The following is a 20,234-nucleotide window of genomic DNA, read 5'->3' as shown; positions in this document are numbered from 1 at the left end:
TAGAACTGGAATTTCTAAGATACAGAGTCTATGTAGGTTTCGTTGTTTTTGTTTTGTTTTGTTTTGTCTTTGTTTTTATAGATACTGTCAGGTTGCCTTCCAGAGTTTCAATTCAATTACCAGCTCCATTACCATGAACAAGTTACGCTACCTTTCTGTCTCTCAGTAACTTCATCTAGAAAATGAGGACAATCGTATCTAAAGGGCGTAGTTGTAAGGACTAAATGAGGAAATCACTGCCTAGTAAAATCTTAGTCTTGCAAAAGCCTTCTTCACTCATCCAAGCCAAAGTAGATTTGCCCATTATTCACCCATATTATACCCTGTTTACAGCACCTAAGTCATATTTTAAACAAAATTAATTTATATTCTGTCTCCCGTACTGGATATCAGCATCAAGCAAGCAAGAACCTTCTTTTTAAATTCACTATTGTATATACAGTTTCGTGCATCATGTCTGAGTCAGCATGTGCTTGGGAAATACTGTTTGAATGAGTTCATTAATGAGCCAAGCACACTACATGCATTCTAGTTAAATCCCCCTAAACAACCATGAGATTTGTATAATGATTCTCCCCATTTTCTGATCAGGAAACTGAGGCCCAGAAAGGTTCAATATCTTGCCCAATATCACAGAGGTACATGATGAAGGTGGCATCTGAATCCAGTTTATCTGCCCCAGGACTTGCATTTTTCACCACTCTGCTCTTCTGCCGAAATCACTCTTCTTTCTCAGTGTCCTTTCAGCTTCGTTGTTGGTTAAAGTTTTCACTGGTCCATCTAATGTTTGTAAGGACTATCGTCTTTATAGCAGAGAGATCAATACTTTTTAATCAGAATCAGGATTCTTTCTCAGTGACCTCAAATCATTATTTAGCCCAAATTTCAATTAAAAAATAAAACAAACAAACCAGAATGCAGCGGTGCTGAAATTCAGTCAGCCTGCCCCCCTCTGAGGGGCAGAGACACAGCTGTCATGACCACTTTGGGGATGCCCCTGGTTCTGGGAGTGGAAGGGCCCAGGTGTGGACTCAGGTGAGGAATATCAGACTAGAGGATGTCTGGGGCCTAAAAGCTGAAGCAGGCAGGGCCGGAGAAACTGTACCCAGGCATGTGCGCACGCTTCTGCCTGGTGAACCATCACACCATGAGTCCCCCTGTACTGGTACTATGGGTGGTTGCAAGGCTTTGACAAGTACTCCCTCTGTGTGGGTCTCCCTCACCTGTTTTTGGCATCACCGGTTACATTTCCCATTATAAAGACCAAGGTGGCCCTCATTTCTCTACTAATGGCTAGGAATATTCTAGAAATTTTTCATTTCACAGGATATCCAAAATAGCTCCCAGGATAGGCTGGTAATCCAAAAATGCCTCAAAGCCTAGGCAGAAATAGCCATACCCAAAGCTGATTAGAACATCCCCAAGTAGAGAGAATGATCTCAATACCAAACACAGAGCTGTCGAAAACAGAGTCTTTCCGGAGCCCAAGTATAATCTCTGATTCCAGGGCCAATCAGAGATTTCAGCATGGAGAGTCTCATCTTCCAGCCAATCATCTCAGAGCTCTCTATCCCAGTACCAGTAAGAACTAGCAAGGGCAGAGGGTGCTTCTGGATCTAAATAGAGCTGTCTCCTTGAATCCAAAGGCACCCTGTTCCTAAGAGACAGAGCAGAAGAGTGAAAAGAGGATGGGCTTTGCAGACAGACCTGGGGTTGAATCCCAGCAGCTCCATTTATTGGTTAGATGACCTTTAACAGAAAAGTCAATCAATTCTCTGAAGCTCAGTTTATTCACCAGTCAAATGCATATATCCTAATCTAGCAAGATTACGATGAGAATCAACATTTTGTAAGTAGATGCCCAATAAAGTTAGTCATGTTCTTCAAAAGCCTGGATGCTAGAAGGTATATTTATGTAACCTTCTATCAGAGATTCCAAGATCCTTGAGGATAGAGCAGTGTTTTTTGCTTCTGAGCTCCTTGAAGCATGTTGCAATAGTCTGGGCCCATGAGAACTGCTCTTAAAAATTCTTGCTGATTTGAATTGGAAATCCTCTCTTGGTCTTCCCTGACCACACAAACTGATGCAGACACCAAAGACCAGCATCCTGAATAGGGCCTGGAATGCAAGTAATCTTAGCCCCAAGCAGAAAACACCATTTTATAATTCCCAGTTCTTGTCACCTACAGAGTGGCACTCACCAAGCTTCTTACTTTCTGCCCTTTGAATCACAAAAACCACAGTTCTGGGAAAGATATTAGGGATAATCTCATTGCACCTGCCCCTCCTCTGGTCAGTGGCTGCCAAGACAGGCAGCAGTCAGTGATGGATGCTGTTCCTGCTGCTATTAAATGCATAATTAATAAGACCGTAAGAAGGAGACAAGGCATGTTCCAGGCAGGGTACAGAGAACAAATCCATTCTCACATGGGGAGGAAAAGGTAGGAGAACAAAGATAAGGCTGGAAAATGGTCCTGTTCGTGGGTACTTTTCAGTAAATACCTATGGAAGCCTCATCGGGAAAAGAGACTTACTTTATTTTGTGATGTTGGCCACCCTCCTGTTTTACAGAATCTTGTGGGTGTAACAGCCCCAGGCAAGGTTGTGGTGACCAGAAAAAGGCCTCCCTCCTGTCCTGTTTATCAAAGACTGACATGCATCCCCAGCCCTGACACATTTAGGGTCATGATCATCATCACGATTATCCAAATAGTAAGATTATTATTGTTATAATGAGCTAACACTTATTAAATGGCTACTATGTTCCCAGCACTGTTCTAAATGCTTTACGTGAATTAATTCACTTAATCCTCACAACAATCCAATGACACAGCTGCTATTAGTATCCTGATTTAATGTTGAGGAAACTGAGGCACATAGAGATGAAGTAATTGTCTAAAGTCACTAAGCTTGCAAGCCCGTACTTCTCATGTATAAAACCCTCAATCTCTGAGCATCTCTCAAATACAGATTTTCTTTCAGGAAAACAGTATATAAACCTAAAGAAATGGCCAGAAGGACTGAAGTTGAACTTCTCTTAGAAAATATCCGTCTAAGAGCATGGAAAAGAGTGAAGTCAGGAAAGCAAGTTCGAGGCTGCAATTGCTGACACCCACAGAAAGAGATGAACAAACTAGCTTGCGGCTGTACGGACCAAACTCTGTCACCTCTGGCCCCTAGGTACGGTGTTCCAAGTTGTCCCTCCCAAAAAGCACAAACTTCTCTGAACATACCCATGACCAGAGCCTGCAGGCATCTTGGCCATATTTGAAAGGGAATCAAACACCTCTCCTGATTCAAACTAGCTAAAGATTTATAATGCCAGGGGAAAGTCTCATCCAGAACCCGGTTGGGCAGTCAACCCACTGCAGGGGTGAAAGTCTATATCTGGCACGTGGCTGTTATCATCTATGTGGGCCTTGGTGTCAGCCACCACTGAGTTCTGGTCCCAACTTTGCATCAACATGCTCCATGACACCAGGCTATCCCCTTATTATCTCTGAGTCTTACTGCCTCCTTAGAGCAGAAAAATAGTAGTAGTAGTGGCTAACCGATAGGGTGGTTGTAAAGACAGAGAAAGATAGTGGCCTTAAGGTGCTTCTCGTGAGATCTGGCATGTATTAACCATCAGAAAACAGCAGCTACTCATTTTATCATCATTCTCATTATCGTTCAGTTGCCTGATGTGAATGCAAGGTAGTTCAAGAGAATCTTGTTCAAAGATACTGTTCATCCTCTCAGCAAATACTCATAGGCTAGTGCTCTCAGCGGGGTGAATCTCACAGGCCTCAGCCCAGACATCACTTCCCCAAGGATACCTACTATGTGCCAGGCACAGAGCATAGAGTTGCTGTGTGTTCAAGGTCTTTATACTCACAAGGCTACGTTCCACGGGCAGAAAGAGAGAAAATATGCACGTAGACAAAAATGATGATTTCTAATGACATTTAGTGCTATGAAGAGACTCCAGGAGGCCAGGTGGTGATGCATAACGACTGTGGGGTCAGTGGGGGTGATCCTCAGAGAGGAGTCAGGCAAGGGAGGCCTCTTGAAGGAGGAAGTATTTGAACAGAAACTCATGGGACCTTACAAGTGGATTCTGCCAGCAAGCCCCCTCGTCACATTCCAGTTCTGGAAAAAACTATGAAGTAGAAAGGGTAGTTGTTACATTTTACAGATGACTCATTTGAGGCACGGATACAGTCCAGGCCTTGCCTGAAGTTGCTCACAGGCCTCGGCCCAGACAGGAACAGAACAACTTAAATGAGCAGGGAGAAATCACCATCATCCGGGTTGATGAGCTCAGTGTCTTCTACTCCCTAAGCCCCTGCTGCAAGAGATGCTGGGGGTCAGAGACTTCTCTGAAGGGGATCCTTTTGTGTGTGGTTGGCGGGGGCGGTCAGGGGGCTTCCCTCTCACATCTCCAGGCAGAAGCAGCAATCCAGACTTTCCCACAGAGTTTGTTCTTCTTGGGCCTGGACCTGGGGCAGATGTGTCATTCTGTTTGCCTCATGCACTTACTCTTAGGACCCTGAATCTCTCAGAGGTCCCAGGTCTTAGCTGAGCACTAAAAATGACTTTCAAAGGAATCAGGAGCCACAAAGTTGTACTGGGGAACTTGATTGTAAATTGTTTTTCAGTGTCTATGACTGGCAGCTCTTTTGGCTTCAGGGAATAGAAAAGTAAAAAAGGGTGATACATTTTTAAAAGGTGGGACTGATTCTGACAATGAATGAATGCAAGTCTCCTTGTTAGCATAAGATCCATTATACAGTCACATTTGCATATGATGGTGAATTGATGACTATTTAATCAAGGCCCTGGTTGAAAGCCTGAGAATTTTCTCCCCAGCCACACCCCACCCTGGGAATCCCTGGAGACACTGGGACAGCTTCTGTGGGCTTTGGGATGTGTCTGATGGAGCAATCAGCCCCACATGTCAGAGATGCCCTAGGCAGCTCCATGGGTAGCTCTGGTGCCTCATACTCACTTGGAACTCAAAGTTTGTGTGCTCCAGGAACTTCTGGTTCATGGTTTCTGCAAACTTGTTGATAGCTCTCAGGAAGACCCTGGAAGAAGGCAGAAAATTACCAGACCATCTGAGCATGATCCCTCAGGTTCCTCTCTCCTTGTGCCAGACTGAAATTCCCTTACCCTCTGTGGGGAGAGTCTCAAAGGCCAAATTACTGATTTAGAGAGGTCAACTAATGCAGATTAACAACTGTTCACACTCTAGACCCGGGGCTGTTTGTCTTGCAAGAACTCAATAACTGTTTAACTTCTTTCTGAAAATTTGCATTGTTTTATGTTTCAGATATTACAAGCTTATGGCAGAAAATTCATACCATCCAGAAAAGAACTAAAGAGAAATCACATCCCCCAATCCCAAAACAAATAAACAACATGCCACCACATCCTATCATCTATCGAAAACTGTCATTGACATGTTGATGAACATTATTTTCAAAGGTCTCCCTGGATGTTTACATACAAATGATATTTTAAGGATATCATTTTGATAAATGAGGCTAACCAACAAATGCTGTTTCACAGCCTGTCTTTTTTACTCAGCAATAAATTGTGTGCTTTTTTCATGCCATTGAATGTAGACATATATCATCCTTTCTAATCACTGAAGAACATTCTACTGTATGGATGTATCACAGTTAGTTTAACCTATTTCTTATCGATCGGTCTTTTTGTTTTTTTCTCATTTTTTTCTGTAATAAACAATGCTCCAGTGATTACTCCTCTGTGAATATCATATACATCCTGTATATACTCCTTTTCCAGTGTTCTCCTCCAAGTAATAAGACTGTTCAAATGGGCCAGGTGTGGGAAATCATATCTGTAACCCCAGCACTTTGGGAGGCCAAGGCGGGTGGGTCACTTGAGGTCTGGAGTTCGAGACCAGCCTGACCAACATGGTGAAACCCTATCTCTACTAAAAATATAAAAATTCACTGGGTGTGGTGGCATATCCCTGTAATCCAAGCTACTTGGGAAGCTGAGGCATGAGAATCCCTTGAACCCGGGAGGCGGAGGTTACAGTGATCTGAGATCGTGACAGTGCACTCCAGCCTGGGCAACAGACACTCTGCCTCAAAAAAAAAAAAAAAAAAACTAGTCAAATGCCATGCACTTTTGACATTTTGGTACTTGCTGTCGATTTATATTTCTCCTTAAGTGTCTTCCTGTCCATGTTGCTCTCTCCCTCCTCTTTGCCAAGCCCTTCCAACTGGTCTTGCAGCCTCCTGTCTCTCACTCTTTCATCCTGAAAAGCACCTTTTCCTATAGGACAGCTCCATCCATATCAATCATTGATTTAATGGCTCTCCACTGCCCATAGGGTAAGTCCAAGCTCTTTCTCTGGACACCTACCCTCATGATGGGACCCCAACCTTCTTTTCTAGGCTTATTTCTTGCAATTACCCTGTGCTTCTGGTATTTCGCAAATCCCTGGCTGTGTTCTTTCTTTGTGTGGAATGTCCCTCGCCTTCTCATCTCTGAAAGTCAAGATTCTTCATGGTGATTATCCTTCATGGTCCAGATCAAGAGCCTTCTTCATTTAGTTGTCCATCATCCCACCTTAAATGATTGTGACTACCCCATTCTTTGAGATTATTTCTGGCACCAATCCTATGAGACACTTTAAATCTAGCTGTCGGTGTGCAGCTGCATCTCCTCTTTCAGACTGTGAGCTTCTGCAGGACTGGGTCTTCTGCACTATGTGTCCCCCAGGGGATCCTCATTGTAACTCTCTTTCCTAATGTTCATTATGGTCTAGGATGATTTACTTGTATGACTCAGTAACATCTCTCTTCTTGAGTAGATTCTACTCTCCTGGGAATCACAGACTCCCTCTATGAGTTCACATTCTCCCCAGTTCACCTGCCTTTAACTCCTAAATTTGTATCTCCATCCCTGACCACTCTTCTAAACACCAGCTTGTACTCAGCTCTCTGATCTATACCTATACTTGAATAACTTAGAGGCATCTCAAACTTCCATGTTAAAAACTAAACTCCTGACACCTGCCCTCCCCACACTCATCCAGAAATACTTCTTCCTGTAGTCCTCCCATCTAAGTTAAGAACAATTCTATTCTTCCAATTGCTCAGAGTGAGGGATAAAAAAGAAACAACTTTGGTAACGTCTTTAACTATGTCTTTCTCTCATATCTTACACCTGGATTTTACAGAACACATATGCATATAAGAAGTGTCTCCTCTCAGGGACCAAAAAGGTTGGGCTATTTATCCCTTAGCTGCAGCACCTCACTGGTTGAAAGTTGCTCCAATGGGCCAAAAGTCTCTGGTACTTCTGGCCTGTCCTGCAGGTGAGTTGAGCACTCTGTAGCCAGAGAAAGCCCAGGGAAAGAAAGAAGGAAAGCCTCAGGGTGCATGGGAAATGTCCACTGAAGCTGCCGGCGGATGGGCGGATTTGGGGTGGTCTAAGAGTCGGTGGGTGGAGTATCTGCAGCATTTGTTACATCAGGCACTGCAAGGCCAGGTGTTCATTAAAATACTTTCATGACTGTTGAGCACAGAAGGCAGTGTATGCTGGCGCTGCGATCACAGGATTTGGACACACACACACACACACACACATACATACATACATACATACATATACACACACACACACACACACAAATGGGTGTGATTTCTGGCTTTGTTACTCTCCAGCTGTGTGGTTTTGGAGCATGTTAATATCACCCCTGACATTTCAGTCTCCTCCCTGGTGAAACAGCAGTAATGTAACCTTTTTCACAGGGTTATTAGCTGAGGTGGCTTCAGACCCCACTGGACTGCTTCATTCTTCTAAAGTCAAGAGCCAGACAACAGGGCAGACAGAGGACAGGGATCAGTTAGCAGCCAGGTTTGAGGCAGGCAGCACCTTACAAAAACAGAAATAAAAACTCCACAAAATCTGCCACCCCATCAGGCTGTCACAAAGTGAGATTTCTTTGGTTTTGTTAGTCTGTTATTCACCAATATGTCTTTGAAACAACATCGTATTTTGTATTCTCTCTTGAAAGATTAGTTATCTGATTCCCCAGATGGAAATGCATTGAGTGGCTGTCATATTATATGTAAACATCTCAGGATCTTGAATACAATACCAAAGTGAGGGCTTTCACACATTCTCAGCAGCAACAAAGCTATCAGTCGTTCCAGTAACAGTCATTATTTTGGTTGTCAGCTTAAACTTGTCTCCAGCCTCAAAGGCCAGTCTAATGACCAGGAATTGATCTGCCCCTGTGCTGATGATGGGGATTAGTAGCAGGTAAATCAAAGTTCCTCCCTTTCTCTAGAGTCTTTCACAGCCACACATTAGAAATAAGAATATCGGCCGGGCGCGGTGGCTCAAGCCTGTAATCCCAGCACTTAGGGAGGCCGAGGAGGGTGGATCACGAGGTCAAGAGATCGAGGCCATCCTGGTCAACATGGTGAAACCCCGTCTCTACTAAAAATACAAAAAATTAGCTGGGCATGGTGGCGCGTGCCTGTAATCCCAGCTACTCAGGAGGCTGAGGCAGGAGAATTGCCTGAACCCAGGAGGCGGAGGTTGCGGTGAGCCGAGATTGCGCCATTGCACTCCGGCCTGGGCAACAAGAGCGAAACTCCGTCTCAAAAAAAAAAAAAAAAGAAAGAAGAATATCACTTAACTTTGGTTGCCCACGTTTGGGCTGAGAAAAGTAAGGCATTTTTCTTCTTTTTTTTTAAATGATAATTGTACTTAAAGCCTAAGCACTCATATAGTAAAGTGGGTTAGGATGAACATACAGTCAACTCGGTTACTCTCAACAATGAACTTGAGTTGTTGAAAACAAAGTTCATTGTCAAATCTCAGCCTAGCACTTCCTGTGTCTCTTCCGTGATGCTTAGTAGCTGTATGGGAGGAAGAACAATCCCAACCACGGTTTTCAACTGTGTGCCAGGCTCCATGCTAGAGGCTTTGCATGGATTTTTTTCCTCTTTTGCTTTTGTTTTTCTAATGCTCACATATCTCTGAGTTAGATGTGGTTTCCACTTAGAGATGTGAGTTTAGGTGACTTTCCCAATAGCCCAGCCAGTACACGTGAAATCAGGATTTACATGAAGTCACACTGCCTGCAGAATCTAGGTATTGTGTCACAGTGCAGTTGTGTCCACAAGATCATCTCTGTAATTCTGTTCAATCCAAGCTGTGAGCACACTTAATTAATAATTAAAACACTCAACTCTGAGTGTGTTTCTCTATTTACCTATTAATAACAATGATGGAAGAATCAATTATCATAATTCATATGCCCTGTGCTAAGAGCTCTACAGACATTATTTCATTTAATTCTACAAACTGAAGTAGAAGCTGTAAGGCCGGTGCCTCCTTGGGAGCCGAATGGACATGCCCTTCTCTCTCCGTGCCTAAAAACTATATCATCATACTGAGCACATTGCTCAGCATTTGCCCTCTCCACGCAGGCTCCCCTTGCCCATGTCCGCATTCCAATCTCAGTCCTGCACCTGCCATAAATTTTGAAAAGGCCTGCCAAGAGCCTGCCCTATGGTAGCTCCCCCGTACATCCTCGGCCAGCCCCTCGTCCGTGCTCAATCCCTTCATACCCAATGGAAATGCCCCCGCTTTGTCACCTCGCCCGTCCCCAGTCTTTTAACACCCAATAGAACTACCTTGTCTTTGTTTCCCCCGCAGTCAATCAGCCACTTCTACTCCCTATAAAACCCCACGCCCCAAGAAGAGAAGCGCGACTTCTCTGGCCCCTTCTCGGACCATAGAACCTCGCCCAGGAGCCGAATAAATTGGCTTTTAATTTCCTCACTCCGGTCTCTGTTTCCTCATTGAGCTCGGCGGAAAGTCTAACAGAAGCTACTGTTGTACCCATTTAACAGGAGAGGAGACTGAGCCTTAGAAAGATCAAATAATTTCTCCACATTCAAACAGCAAAGAAGCAGAAGAGAACAGACCCAAACTCAGGTTTTTGTTTCTCTAAAGTGTTTTCAGTTAACCAGAAGGACACACTGGCTCCTCGGAAGGTCAGCCTCCACGGACTTCCGGCACCGGCATGCTTCTGCTCGTGCCTGTCGTGCACACAGCCCTTCACACTTCGTCCACATCATTCTGCTGCCTGCCCACAACTGACTGGGCCCAGGGCCAACACTTGACTCAAAACAGTCTTGCATGGGCGGGCCGGCAGCCCATGGGTGGTCTTATGGATGTAGTACTGTGCGATGGAGATACCCAAGCCTGGACAAAAGTAGACCCATCCTTTCAGACAGCCCACGAGGAGGGAGAATGCAATCCGAGCCTTGAGCAGAAGCCATGGGCAGACGATTCCACAAAGAACTAGAAGCCATACGCAATAGAGCAGGGAACAGAGAAGTCAGCTGTTGTGAGTAGGAAGAAACTGACAGAACGAGGAGCCAAACCTGGGCTTGCTATCCTGAAAACTGTTCCGTGTGAGGCCTCACAGAGCCTGCTGGCTCAAGTCCCCAGCTTCCTACTTCCCTTCATGTGGCAGAACAAATGCTGGTCACAGGAGGCAGCCAAGAATAAGCCTATACACACTACATGTACTACTCCCTGGCCCGGGCCCAGAAGTGGAAGGTGCATATAGACGCCTGCTGGTGCTGCAACCTGCCAGGGTCACCTTCCCACTCAGCCACTCTTCTGAGCTGCGGCCATGGGCTGAGTGGTTGACCTCTGTGAATCTCAACTGCCCCATCTGTAAATGGAGCCATGTGTGAAGACTAAATGAGATGCAATACAGGAAGCAGGGGCCCAGTGCCTCGGCACATAGATGTCCTCAGTACATGTCAGTGGTTGTTGTTATGGTCATCCTTAACTGCCCACTGCCTCGAAGTTCTGGGGCAGGACGATACGAGGCTGATGATATTCCCATGTGACAACACAGCATGGACCCATGCCCACAGATAGTATCATGTGAATAAAAGGCAGATATGCCCTGTCTGGTGAGATTCACCAAGGGAGGGAAAGGGCCACTCCAAATCCCAGTCCCCTGTCATTCATGGGATGTAGTTGATTCTACTGATCAGAACTTGAAGATAAAAGCATTGGCTAGCTGGGTGCGGTGGCTTGTGCCCTTCCTGTAATCCCAGCACTTTGGAAGGCCGAGGTGGGCAGATCATGAGGTCAAGAGATCAAAACCATCCTGGCCAACATGGTGAAGCCCCGTCTCTATTAAAAATTTAAAAATTAGCTGGGCTTAGTGGCATGCACCTGTAGTCCCAGCTACTCAGGAGGCTGAGGCAGAACTCGGGAGGCAGAGATTGCAGTGAGCCAATATCATGCCACTGCACTCCAGCCTGGTGACAGAGTGAGACTCTATGTCAAAAAAAAAAAGCACTGGCTGGGAGACAGTCTTATCCCTCTCCTTGAGCCACTGGGATATCCATTCCCCCACAGAGCCTTTAAGTGCCTCCTTTACAACACACAAGATACTCCATGCACCAGAAGGTTAGAATGAATCAGTATATTCCAGCTCAGTGACAGGACACGGTTCACCCCAAGTGACCGCAAATATTTTCTGCATAATTTGGGATTCCAGTTAGGGATGCAGCAGGCTCCCAGGATCAGGATCCCACACTAGCTGGATGTCAGGATTAGGTGTTCTGTGCTGGTTAAAGAAACCATGAAGAGGTAAGGTGGGCACGGTGGCTCATGTTTGTAATCCCAGCACTTTGGGAGGCTGAGTCAAGTGGGTCACCTGAGGTCAGGAATTTCAGACTAGCCTGGCCAATGTGGTGAAACCCTGTCTCTACTAAAAATATAATAATTAGCCAGGGTTGGTGGTGCACATATTTAATCCCAGCTACTGGGGAGGCTGAGGCAGGAGAATCACTGAAATCAGGGAGGTGGAAGTAGCAGTAAGCCAAGATCGTGCCATTGCACTCCAGCCTGGGTGACAGAGCAAGACTCCATCTCAAAAAGAAAAAGAAAGAAAGAAACCAACCATGAAGAAAGTTCTTTCTTTCTGGATTACATGGATTGGAGGAGGTGGAGACCCCAAAAATGAATAATCATTACAAATTCAGGTAGGTAGGACAAAGAGAAAGTGGGTATCCATGACTCATCAGCACACCGACGGAACCACCATATGAAAAGGTGGACAAGATCCAGCCCAGATTTGCTGCTTCAGTGAAGTATTTTGGATATATCCAGACCGTAGAAATAGAAATATAAAATAAAAATGACTAACATTTATGAAGCGCTTGCTATGTGTCAAACACTGTTCTAACTACTTTCTACATATTATTTCATTTTATTTCCCACAAATATCCTCTGTGGTAGGTATTCTTATTAGCCACATTTTACAGTGAGGAAAACTGAGTCCGGAGTGGTTAAGTAACTTGCCCAGGTCATACAGCTCTTGAATGGTAGAGATGGAATTTGAACTCAGGCAGCCAAAAGTTCTAACTTGTCTGTTCTGCCTCTGGTCTCTCTCTCTGGGCTCTGAATTCATGATAGCAACTGCAGCACTTGGTTGTATGTCCATGCAAATATTTACTCTTTTTCCAGCTAGACCAAAGCCCTCTGCCTTCTGGGATCATAGCTTAAATTGGCCTGTTCATTGCCTAGATCCCTGAATGCCCATGAAATTCGATAAATATTTGGCAGCTGACTGCATTTAGGGTAACTTTAGGGATGTGTATAAATCCTAAGCCTCCTCAAAATGTTGGATGTCTAGAGTGAGGTGCAGACGGAAGAGAGGTAAAAGAGGTTTCTAGGCGTAATCTTGTTCATTTACAACATTATAAAGAACTTGATCATTTAAAAATTAACGACATCATGTAAATCAGATCTTACTGAGTGTTGCAGCTTACCAAAAAGAAAAATGCTCTAACAGGAAGTATTTTTTGCAGGAGATGTGTCACTATGTCTGCATACACAAACAGTACACAGCTGGGGAGACATTAAAATCTAGAAAACTCCACTCCCTTTTCCAACAAACTGATAAGTAAATAATAGATGACTAATGCATACATAATACAGAAATCATAAGTGATGATATAAAAATTATAAAACCAGGCTAACTATAACAACATATAGATCATGGAAGGAAGAAAGAAAAGTTAGTTGGCATGTACAGACATACTGATAAGTGAAGTTGGCCCTGATCACGTGAAAAAGTTGCATCTTTTTGGAGAAAAGAAAATGGTATTCTGGGGCCAGGCACGGTGGCTCATGCCTGTAATTTCAGCAATTTGGGAGGCCGAGGTGGGTGGATCGCCTGAGGTCAAGAGTTCAAGACAAGCCTGGGCAACATGGCAAAACCCTGTCTCTACTAAAAATACAAAAATTAGCTGAGTGTGGTGGTGCATACCAGTAGTCCCAGCTACTCAGGAGGCTGAGGCAGGAGAATCGCTTGAACCCGGGAGGCGGAGGTTGCAGTAAGCCGAGATCATGCTACTGCACTCCAGCCTGTGCAACAGAGTTAAGACTCCTTCTCAAAAAAAAAAAAAAGGAAAAAAGAAAAAGAAAATGGTATTCTATGGTCTGAGATAAGTCATGGTACATGTTCTGTTTATCTAAATCGGGTAGAAATTGTTCACTAGTGTCATGACCTTAAAGGGCTGTTTGACATCTCTGGGCAAAATGCAATTAATAATACAGAGATTAAGAGCATGGGCTTCAATGAAATGGCTTCTATTTCTTTTCAGCAAGGCAACAGGAAGTATGTTACTTATCTATTCTGTGCCTCATTTCCTCTTATATAACACGCGGATTACAGTTGTTCTACATTATAAAGTTGTTGGGAGGATTAAATGAGCTAATACATGTAAAGCCTTTGCAACAGTGATGGATCTAGGTACTTAATACATGTTAGCTATTATAATATCACACAAAATGCAAAAATAGTGAGAATATTTCATGTGTTCTATAAATACAAGAGATCGTTTTGGCCAGAAGATGAAGGAAATCTTCGAACTAAGCTATGTGCCTAAAAGGAGAAAAAAGTATTTTTTTTGGTTGATGTTAGCACATGCTTCCTTAGTCCAAGGCTAAGTTTGTTGTCATCCCCTAGTGATGGCAAGGCTATTATTATTGAGTTTTTCCTTGATCCTGGCAGTGTGCTACGGAATAGCTCATTCTATCCTCCTAAACACAAAGCAATTTTTATGAAATAGAAACTACCATTATCCCCATTTCACAGACTAGGAAACTAACACTCCAAGAGGTTAAATGACTTCCCACGAAAAAGAAAGTGGCAAAATTAAGGAGTCAGAAGCCCAGGCTGTGTTCTGGAGTCTAACTTTTTTCTTTAATATAAAAATCATAAGTACTTGGCTGACCCTTAAGAGATACAAATCTATTATTTCTATTTAGGAAAGATTTCCAATTTATTAGGTCCCTTATGAAATTATATTCTAATTTCCTAAATATAAAAAGCCAGGATTGCTGGGCATGGTGGCTTGCCCAGCAATCCTGGTTTTTTATACTCAGAAAATTTCACATGGTGAAACCCCTATCTCTATTAAAAATACAAAAAATTAGCCAGGCATGGTGGTGGGTGCCATAATCCCAGCTACTCAGGAGGCTGAGGCAGAAGAATCTCTTGAGCCCAGAAGGCAGAGGTTGCGGTGAGCCAAGATTGCGCCACTGCACTCCAGTCTAGGCAACAAAAGTGAAACTCTGACTCAAAAAAAAGAAACAAGGATTATTGTATTGTTTCTGTGGCCTGTCCCAAAAGTGACTAAAGTCTGAATCAAGCTGGGATTTCAGGAGGAAATATTCCTTCAAAGCACTTCCATGGGGCCCAGCACATGTTTCTTACAGGACAGTGTAGACAGCTCAGAAGGGGAAGCTGCCTGGCCAGGGCTCCAATCCCAAGACCCTGGATCGAGGGTGGACATCTGTGCATTCACCTGCCCATCATTTAGTCCTCTTTCTGGTAACAATCCTAGACTTTCCTGTGAAGAACTACTCCCTGCGCTTCTCTCCTTACTCTCTGACTTTGTAGTTTTGGTAGAACTGACCACACCACCCACCCCCAGTTCCAAAGGTGGGTCATGAAATCCAAGCCTGATTTAATAGCACATTTCATTCAGTTGGCCGAAGAGATCTATGGATAGGCATGTAGCCCAGGCCAGATCTTTGAAGACTGGCCTCACAACTTTTTCTGCACCTATAAAAAATAGGCCTTTTTCTTTCTATTGTGGTTGAAAATACAACGAGGAATATATCTGCAACTTCTAGAGCCCATTTTCCCCACTATGAGGAGAGCATCTGCCTAAAAATAAAGTAAACAGGGAGAAAAAGCAGAGAGAGAGAGAGACACAGATTTCCTACACTGCTATTTGAGCACCTAGATACATCCACGCCTGAAGCCACACCTCAGGGTTCTTTCAGTTATCTGTGCCAATAAATTCTCTTTTTGCCTGGGCAAGTCTGAGTTAGTCTTTCCTTTTTGCCTTCCACTTCAGAGAATTCTGATATTGTCTTTTTAACTTCTCCCCTATTCTGCCCTCTAGAGATATTTCTATCTTTGACAGCCAATGCTTGTTTTTTTGTTATAAAACAAGGGCATTTGTGAATGTTCATTGCAGCACTGTTTACAATAGCAAAGACCTGGAACCAACCCAAACGCCCATCGATGATAGACTGGACAGGGAAAATGTGGCACGTATACACCATGGAATACTATGCAGCCATCAAAAATGATGAGTTCGTGTCCTTTGTAGGGACATGGATGAACCTGGAAACCATCATTCTCAGCAAACTGACACAAGAACAGAAAATCAAACACCACATGTTCTCACTCATAGGTGGGTGTTGAACAATGAGAACACATGGACACAGGGAGAGGAGCATCAAATACTGGGGTCTGGAGGAGGGAAACAGGGGAGGGACAATGGGGGGTGGGGAGTTGGGGAGAGATAGCATGGGGAGAAATGCCAGATATAGGTGATGGGGAGGAAGGCAGCAAATCACACTGCCATGTGTGTACCTATGCAACAATCTTGCATGTTCTTCACATGTACCCCAAAACCTAAAATGCAATTAAAAAAATGGAAAAAAAAAACAAGGGCAACAGTTGGAGGGAGATAAAACCAGACACCAGTATAAGATGAAGGTCTTTCCGTGAAAGAATCTAAAGCAAATAAAAAAATCCAAAAGAAAGCAGTGAGAAATGAAAGAGAAACGCCAAGAAGATGATATTTTAAAGGAATTGATAGGTAGGATTTGGGAATCAGGTTCTGAGAGAGACTTGGGGAAACCCAAGGAATATTAGAAATAAATCCAAAGGAATATTAGAAAATATTAATGAATGTTATAATTTGGATTTTACTTTGGTTAAATGATATAAGAGATCTATCAGTAAAGACTGAAATTGTTTACAATTACTTTTATCTCTTGTTGTGTTGGGCCATAGGAATCTGTTATGCTTGGGTTACACTGATAGTCTAGGAGACATTAATGGGTATCGTAGATGCACATACAGACACACCAAATGCACATCCTATGTGCAAATGGATGGGCAAATGGAAAGCTGCACCCTAAATCCTCCTCTTAGAAAAAAATCACATTAGCATATTCAAAGCTCAGAGAAGTCCTGCAGCACAGAAACCTGTTTAAAGCTGTTTAATTTAATGCTTCCTAAATTTATTTTACCATGTCACAGAATATATTTTATTATTTTTAAAAATTTAAAATAATAAATTTTTGAAATGCTTTTCTAAGATCTCCTGTCTCAAGAGTTCAGGAAAGGCTTCAGAGACGAAGTATGATATTCTAACTGGGATTTCAAAAATGGAGGAAGTTGGGGAGGACTTTCTGAGTAGCTTCAAGATTGGTGAGGCATACTTCCCTGGGTTTAAAGATAGAAAGAAACGATGCCTTAACACTTTAATTTCTTTTCAGCAGGGAGAAATTGTCCCTATCTTAACTCTAAATAAGTGATCTTTAAAGTGAGGTCTGGGTAAGGCAGCTTCATGGAAGCAAGTAGCAGCTCACCTGTTTTGAACCATGCTCATGGCCATCCAGTCTCCAGGGTACACGTTCTTCCCAATGAGGTCCTTGAACATGATAAAGGTCTCCATCAGGAAGTCCTGAAACAGCGAAGCACAGCACACATGTCATCCTGTTTTAAAGGAACTTGGAGCTTGTTGCCTCTTTCCATTTTTTTCTGTATTATATTTTAGAGGGAGGAAAAGGGAAGGGACACAGCCTTTCATTAACTAAATTAAATGGAAGCTTAAAAGTTGAATACTGGGATAGTGCTTCCCAAATGTCAGTGGAACATGAATATGGGATGTGAAAATGCTCTCAAAATAAAGCACTATTAATTCCGTCTTTGGGAATAAAGAAGTAAATACTCATTGATGTGGCAATTTTATAATCATTTTCCCAAATATATATTTGAGGAGGAAATAATCTGCACTATATGAAAGCATCTCAAGTCATTGAGCAAACAAACTCCTATTAAAATGAACATCTAATTAGCAGTGCTGTAAATGCAGCTAATTCATGTATCACACATACACACACACACACACAGACACACACACACACACACACACACACACAGACAAGCAGATTAGAGGAGACACAGTGAAAGAAATTCTTCCTCTGAAGTGGACTTCAGCACCCTCCAGTAGATGCTGCAGTGAGCCAAACTTTTTCTCCATCTTTGGAGAATGCAAATTAAAGACAAATCTGGATAGCTAAGACCAGAACCACTGGCGCTGAGACCCTTTTGAGCTGGAGGTAATGAAATCATACCACCAGGGTGCTTTAGGCAAAATTTAAAATCTATAGGAAATCGGTTCAGAGTTGTTTCCTTAAGTTGGTGGTTTTCAAATTATTTTAACAGCAGAATTATTTGTTCAAACAAAGTCTTACCTGGAACCCAATATATAAAATATATAAATGTAGAACAGCTCTGGTGGAATTTTGTATGTGTGTGTGTGTGTGTGTGTGTGTGTGCACGTTTATGGTAAAGCACAGTGAGGACAGGAGGAACACAATTTGAAAATTACTGTTTTAAGCTAAATTGCAAAATTCTAGAAATGGCACTTGTTCCTTTCCAGCAATCTTTGTTGCTAGGGAGAACTACCTCAATACTGTGAGTCCTAGTTTCCACGTCAGCAGAATGGGGATAATATCTACTTCAAAGGGTGACTGTGAGGATTAAGTGCATACTGCCAATCAGAGGCTGAGTACAGCCCTGGTCTTTTACAAATTCTCATTACATGATGATGATAATGGTGAGTATTATTATATTATTCATACTTGATGTCACCCGGGAAAGTGTGGATATCATCACAGGCACATCCCTTTCCTACGGAAATGCAGATCACCTCTGGATCACAGATGGTAAGAGTAGCTTCTTAATGAGAAGAGGTAACATTGTATAAGGGTTACAGTCGACATCCAGACCTTACCTCCACCACATACTAGCTATCAGACCTTGAGCAAGCAGATTGTAGATTTGTGAAACGTGACTCCTAATTCCTATGTCATATTTTTGTGAGGGTTATGTAAGAAAATGGTATATGTTCAATCAATAAGAATTCCATTTCTTATCTTCTTCCCCCAGAAACCTTTCCGTCCATGGAGGATCAAAAATTAGGAGTCCAGTTTTTCTATTTCCATGTCTTAAGACAGGGAAATTGAAGGTTGAGTGAAAGGTTCCACTTCTTGCCAATCTTACTCCAATGGAGAGAACATCTCACTACTGAATGGATTTAGGGGTAGGGCATTGGCTTTCTCATGATTCATTTTTTTATGAGCCTCTCTCTGAGGTTTATCCAATTTTGGTGCCCCTTGTCTCTTGAGGGAGAGTCGAGAGTGACCTCAAGAAGTGAGAATCCTGAACCTGGTTGCAACAAGACAGTTAGAAAGGTGACCACACTGAGGGCAAAGGGTACTTTGCTCCACCCTTGGGGCAGGAACAGCCTGGGCTGGGCTCTATGTTAATGAGGTCATCTGCTGCAGAGATAGAAGCCACAGGCCACGGGCAGATGGTCTTGTAGCAAATGCATCCTGAGAGGCTAGAAGAAGGGGGCCCAGAGGCCAACTTCCTCTAGGTATTTGTGATCTTAATAAGAGCTATATTTTACTGAGCACTTACTATGTAAGAGCTATTGTGTTCTCGTGTAACCCCTTCTTAGCCCTATGACACAAATAATATTATCCCCACTTTATAAATGGGGAAACTGAGGCTTAAGAGTGATTCGCCTGCCCATGGCCACACAGCTAGCAAGTGACAAATCCTAGATGCAAACCTAAGACTGTGTGATTCTAACAGTCACGCTCTTAAACCCCAAACTGTCTGTGATTCATCAACAAATATTGGTTAAGTCATATCTAGATTATGTGACAGACATTCAGGTCTCTCTGACATGGACAGAGGCATGTGCCAGAGATGGAAGAGTTCTTCCTCACCCCCAGTATCCTACAGACTCACCACAAGTTCAGAGCTGGTCTGGAAGGTCTCAATGTAGAAGGAGTAGTGCTGGTCACCCATCTGGTTTAAGATGGCCGTCATACATGCCACAAAGTGACTCTGCAAGAAATGAAGAAAAATACTATAAATAGTGGAGAGACGACCGTGGGAAATGTCCCTGTGAGAAAATGTCTCCTTACGGCTCATTCATCAAAAAAGTGTTTACTGAATACTATTATGTGCCTGGGACTGTAATGGGAGTGCCAAACAGAAAGATACCACCTGATCCATTACCTCCCCTGCTGTTCGCACATTGAGGAAAGTGCACTGTACTTGTGTCAAGAAATCCAGCCTATATCAAAGTCATGAAGACAGTTTCATTTTATGACAAACAATTTTACACGTGTAAGTCCCAATTGTCTCATCTGTCAAGTAGGACAATAATTCATCTGAATCTAACCCTAGAGGAGTATCAAAAGAATCAGGTGCCTCCTTTAGCACCTTGAAATACACTAAAGTTCTCTGCAGAGGGATCTGTAGTTGGATCACCATGAATCAGCCAGTGGCAACTCAGTACCTGCTGGGTTGGCCTGGCACTTGGTAAGGGCTGAGAGGGACGAAAGAAATGAGAAGAGGTGGCCCTTGCTCTTTGTGAGTTCATGATCTATTCGGGGAAGAAAGATCAATCCCTGAGAGAAAAAGAGTAAGATCCTCAACCTGCAAAGCCAACTAAGTACCAGGAAGATTAACAAGAGTGAAATCAAGGCAGGGACATGGAGAGGGGACCCTGGGGGCAGAGGAGACTCTACTAAGGTTAAGGCA

At 43.3% G+C, this 20,234-nt stretch overlaps 1 protein-coding gene across 2 annotated transcripts in view; it reads right to left on the bottom strand.

The window, feature by feature from the left end:
• Window positions 1–20,234, bottom strand: part of DOCK2 (dedicator of cytokinesis 2) — a 437,527-nt gene that overhangs the window by 79,798 nt on the left and 337,495 nt on the right. For both annotated transcript variants that reach the window (XM_064376547.1, XM_064376548.1), the window contains exons 28-30: window positions 19,434–19,532; window positions 16,979–17,073; window positions 4,992–5,070 (exon numbers count right to left, since the gene is read on the bottom strand). In XM_064376547.1, coding sequence (XP_064232617.1) covers window positions 4,992–5,070; window positions 16,979–17,073; window positions 19,434–19,532 — 273 coding nt within the window. The remainder of the gene's footprint in view (window positions 1–4,991; window positions 5,071–16,978; window positions 17,074–19,433; window positions 19,533–20,234) is intronic.

The sequence above is a fragment of the Aotus nancymaae genome, unplaced genomic scaffold (assembly GCF_030222135.1).
Source record: "Aotus nancymaae isolate 86718 unplaced genomic scaffold, 86718_ANA_hifiasm-v0.15.2.pri h1tg000015l_1, whole genome shotgun sequence".
In the NCBI taxonomy this organism is placed as follows: Eukaryota; Metazoa; Chordata; class Mammalia; order Primates; family Aotidae; genus Aotus; species Aotus nancymaae.
This window is presented reverse-complemented; position numbering and strand designations above follow the sequence as displayed.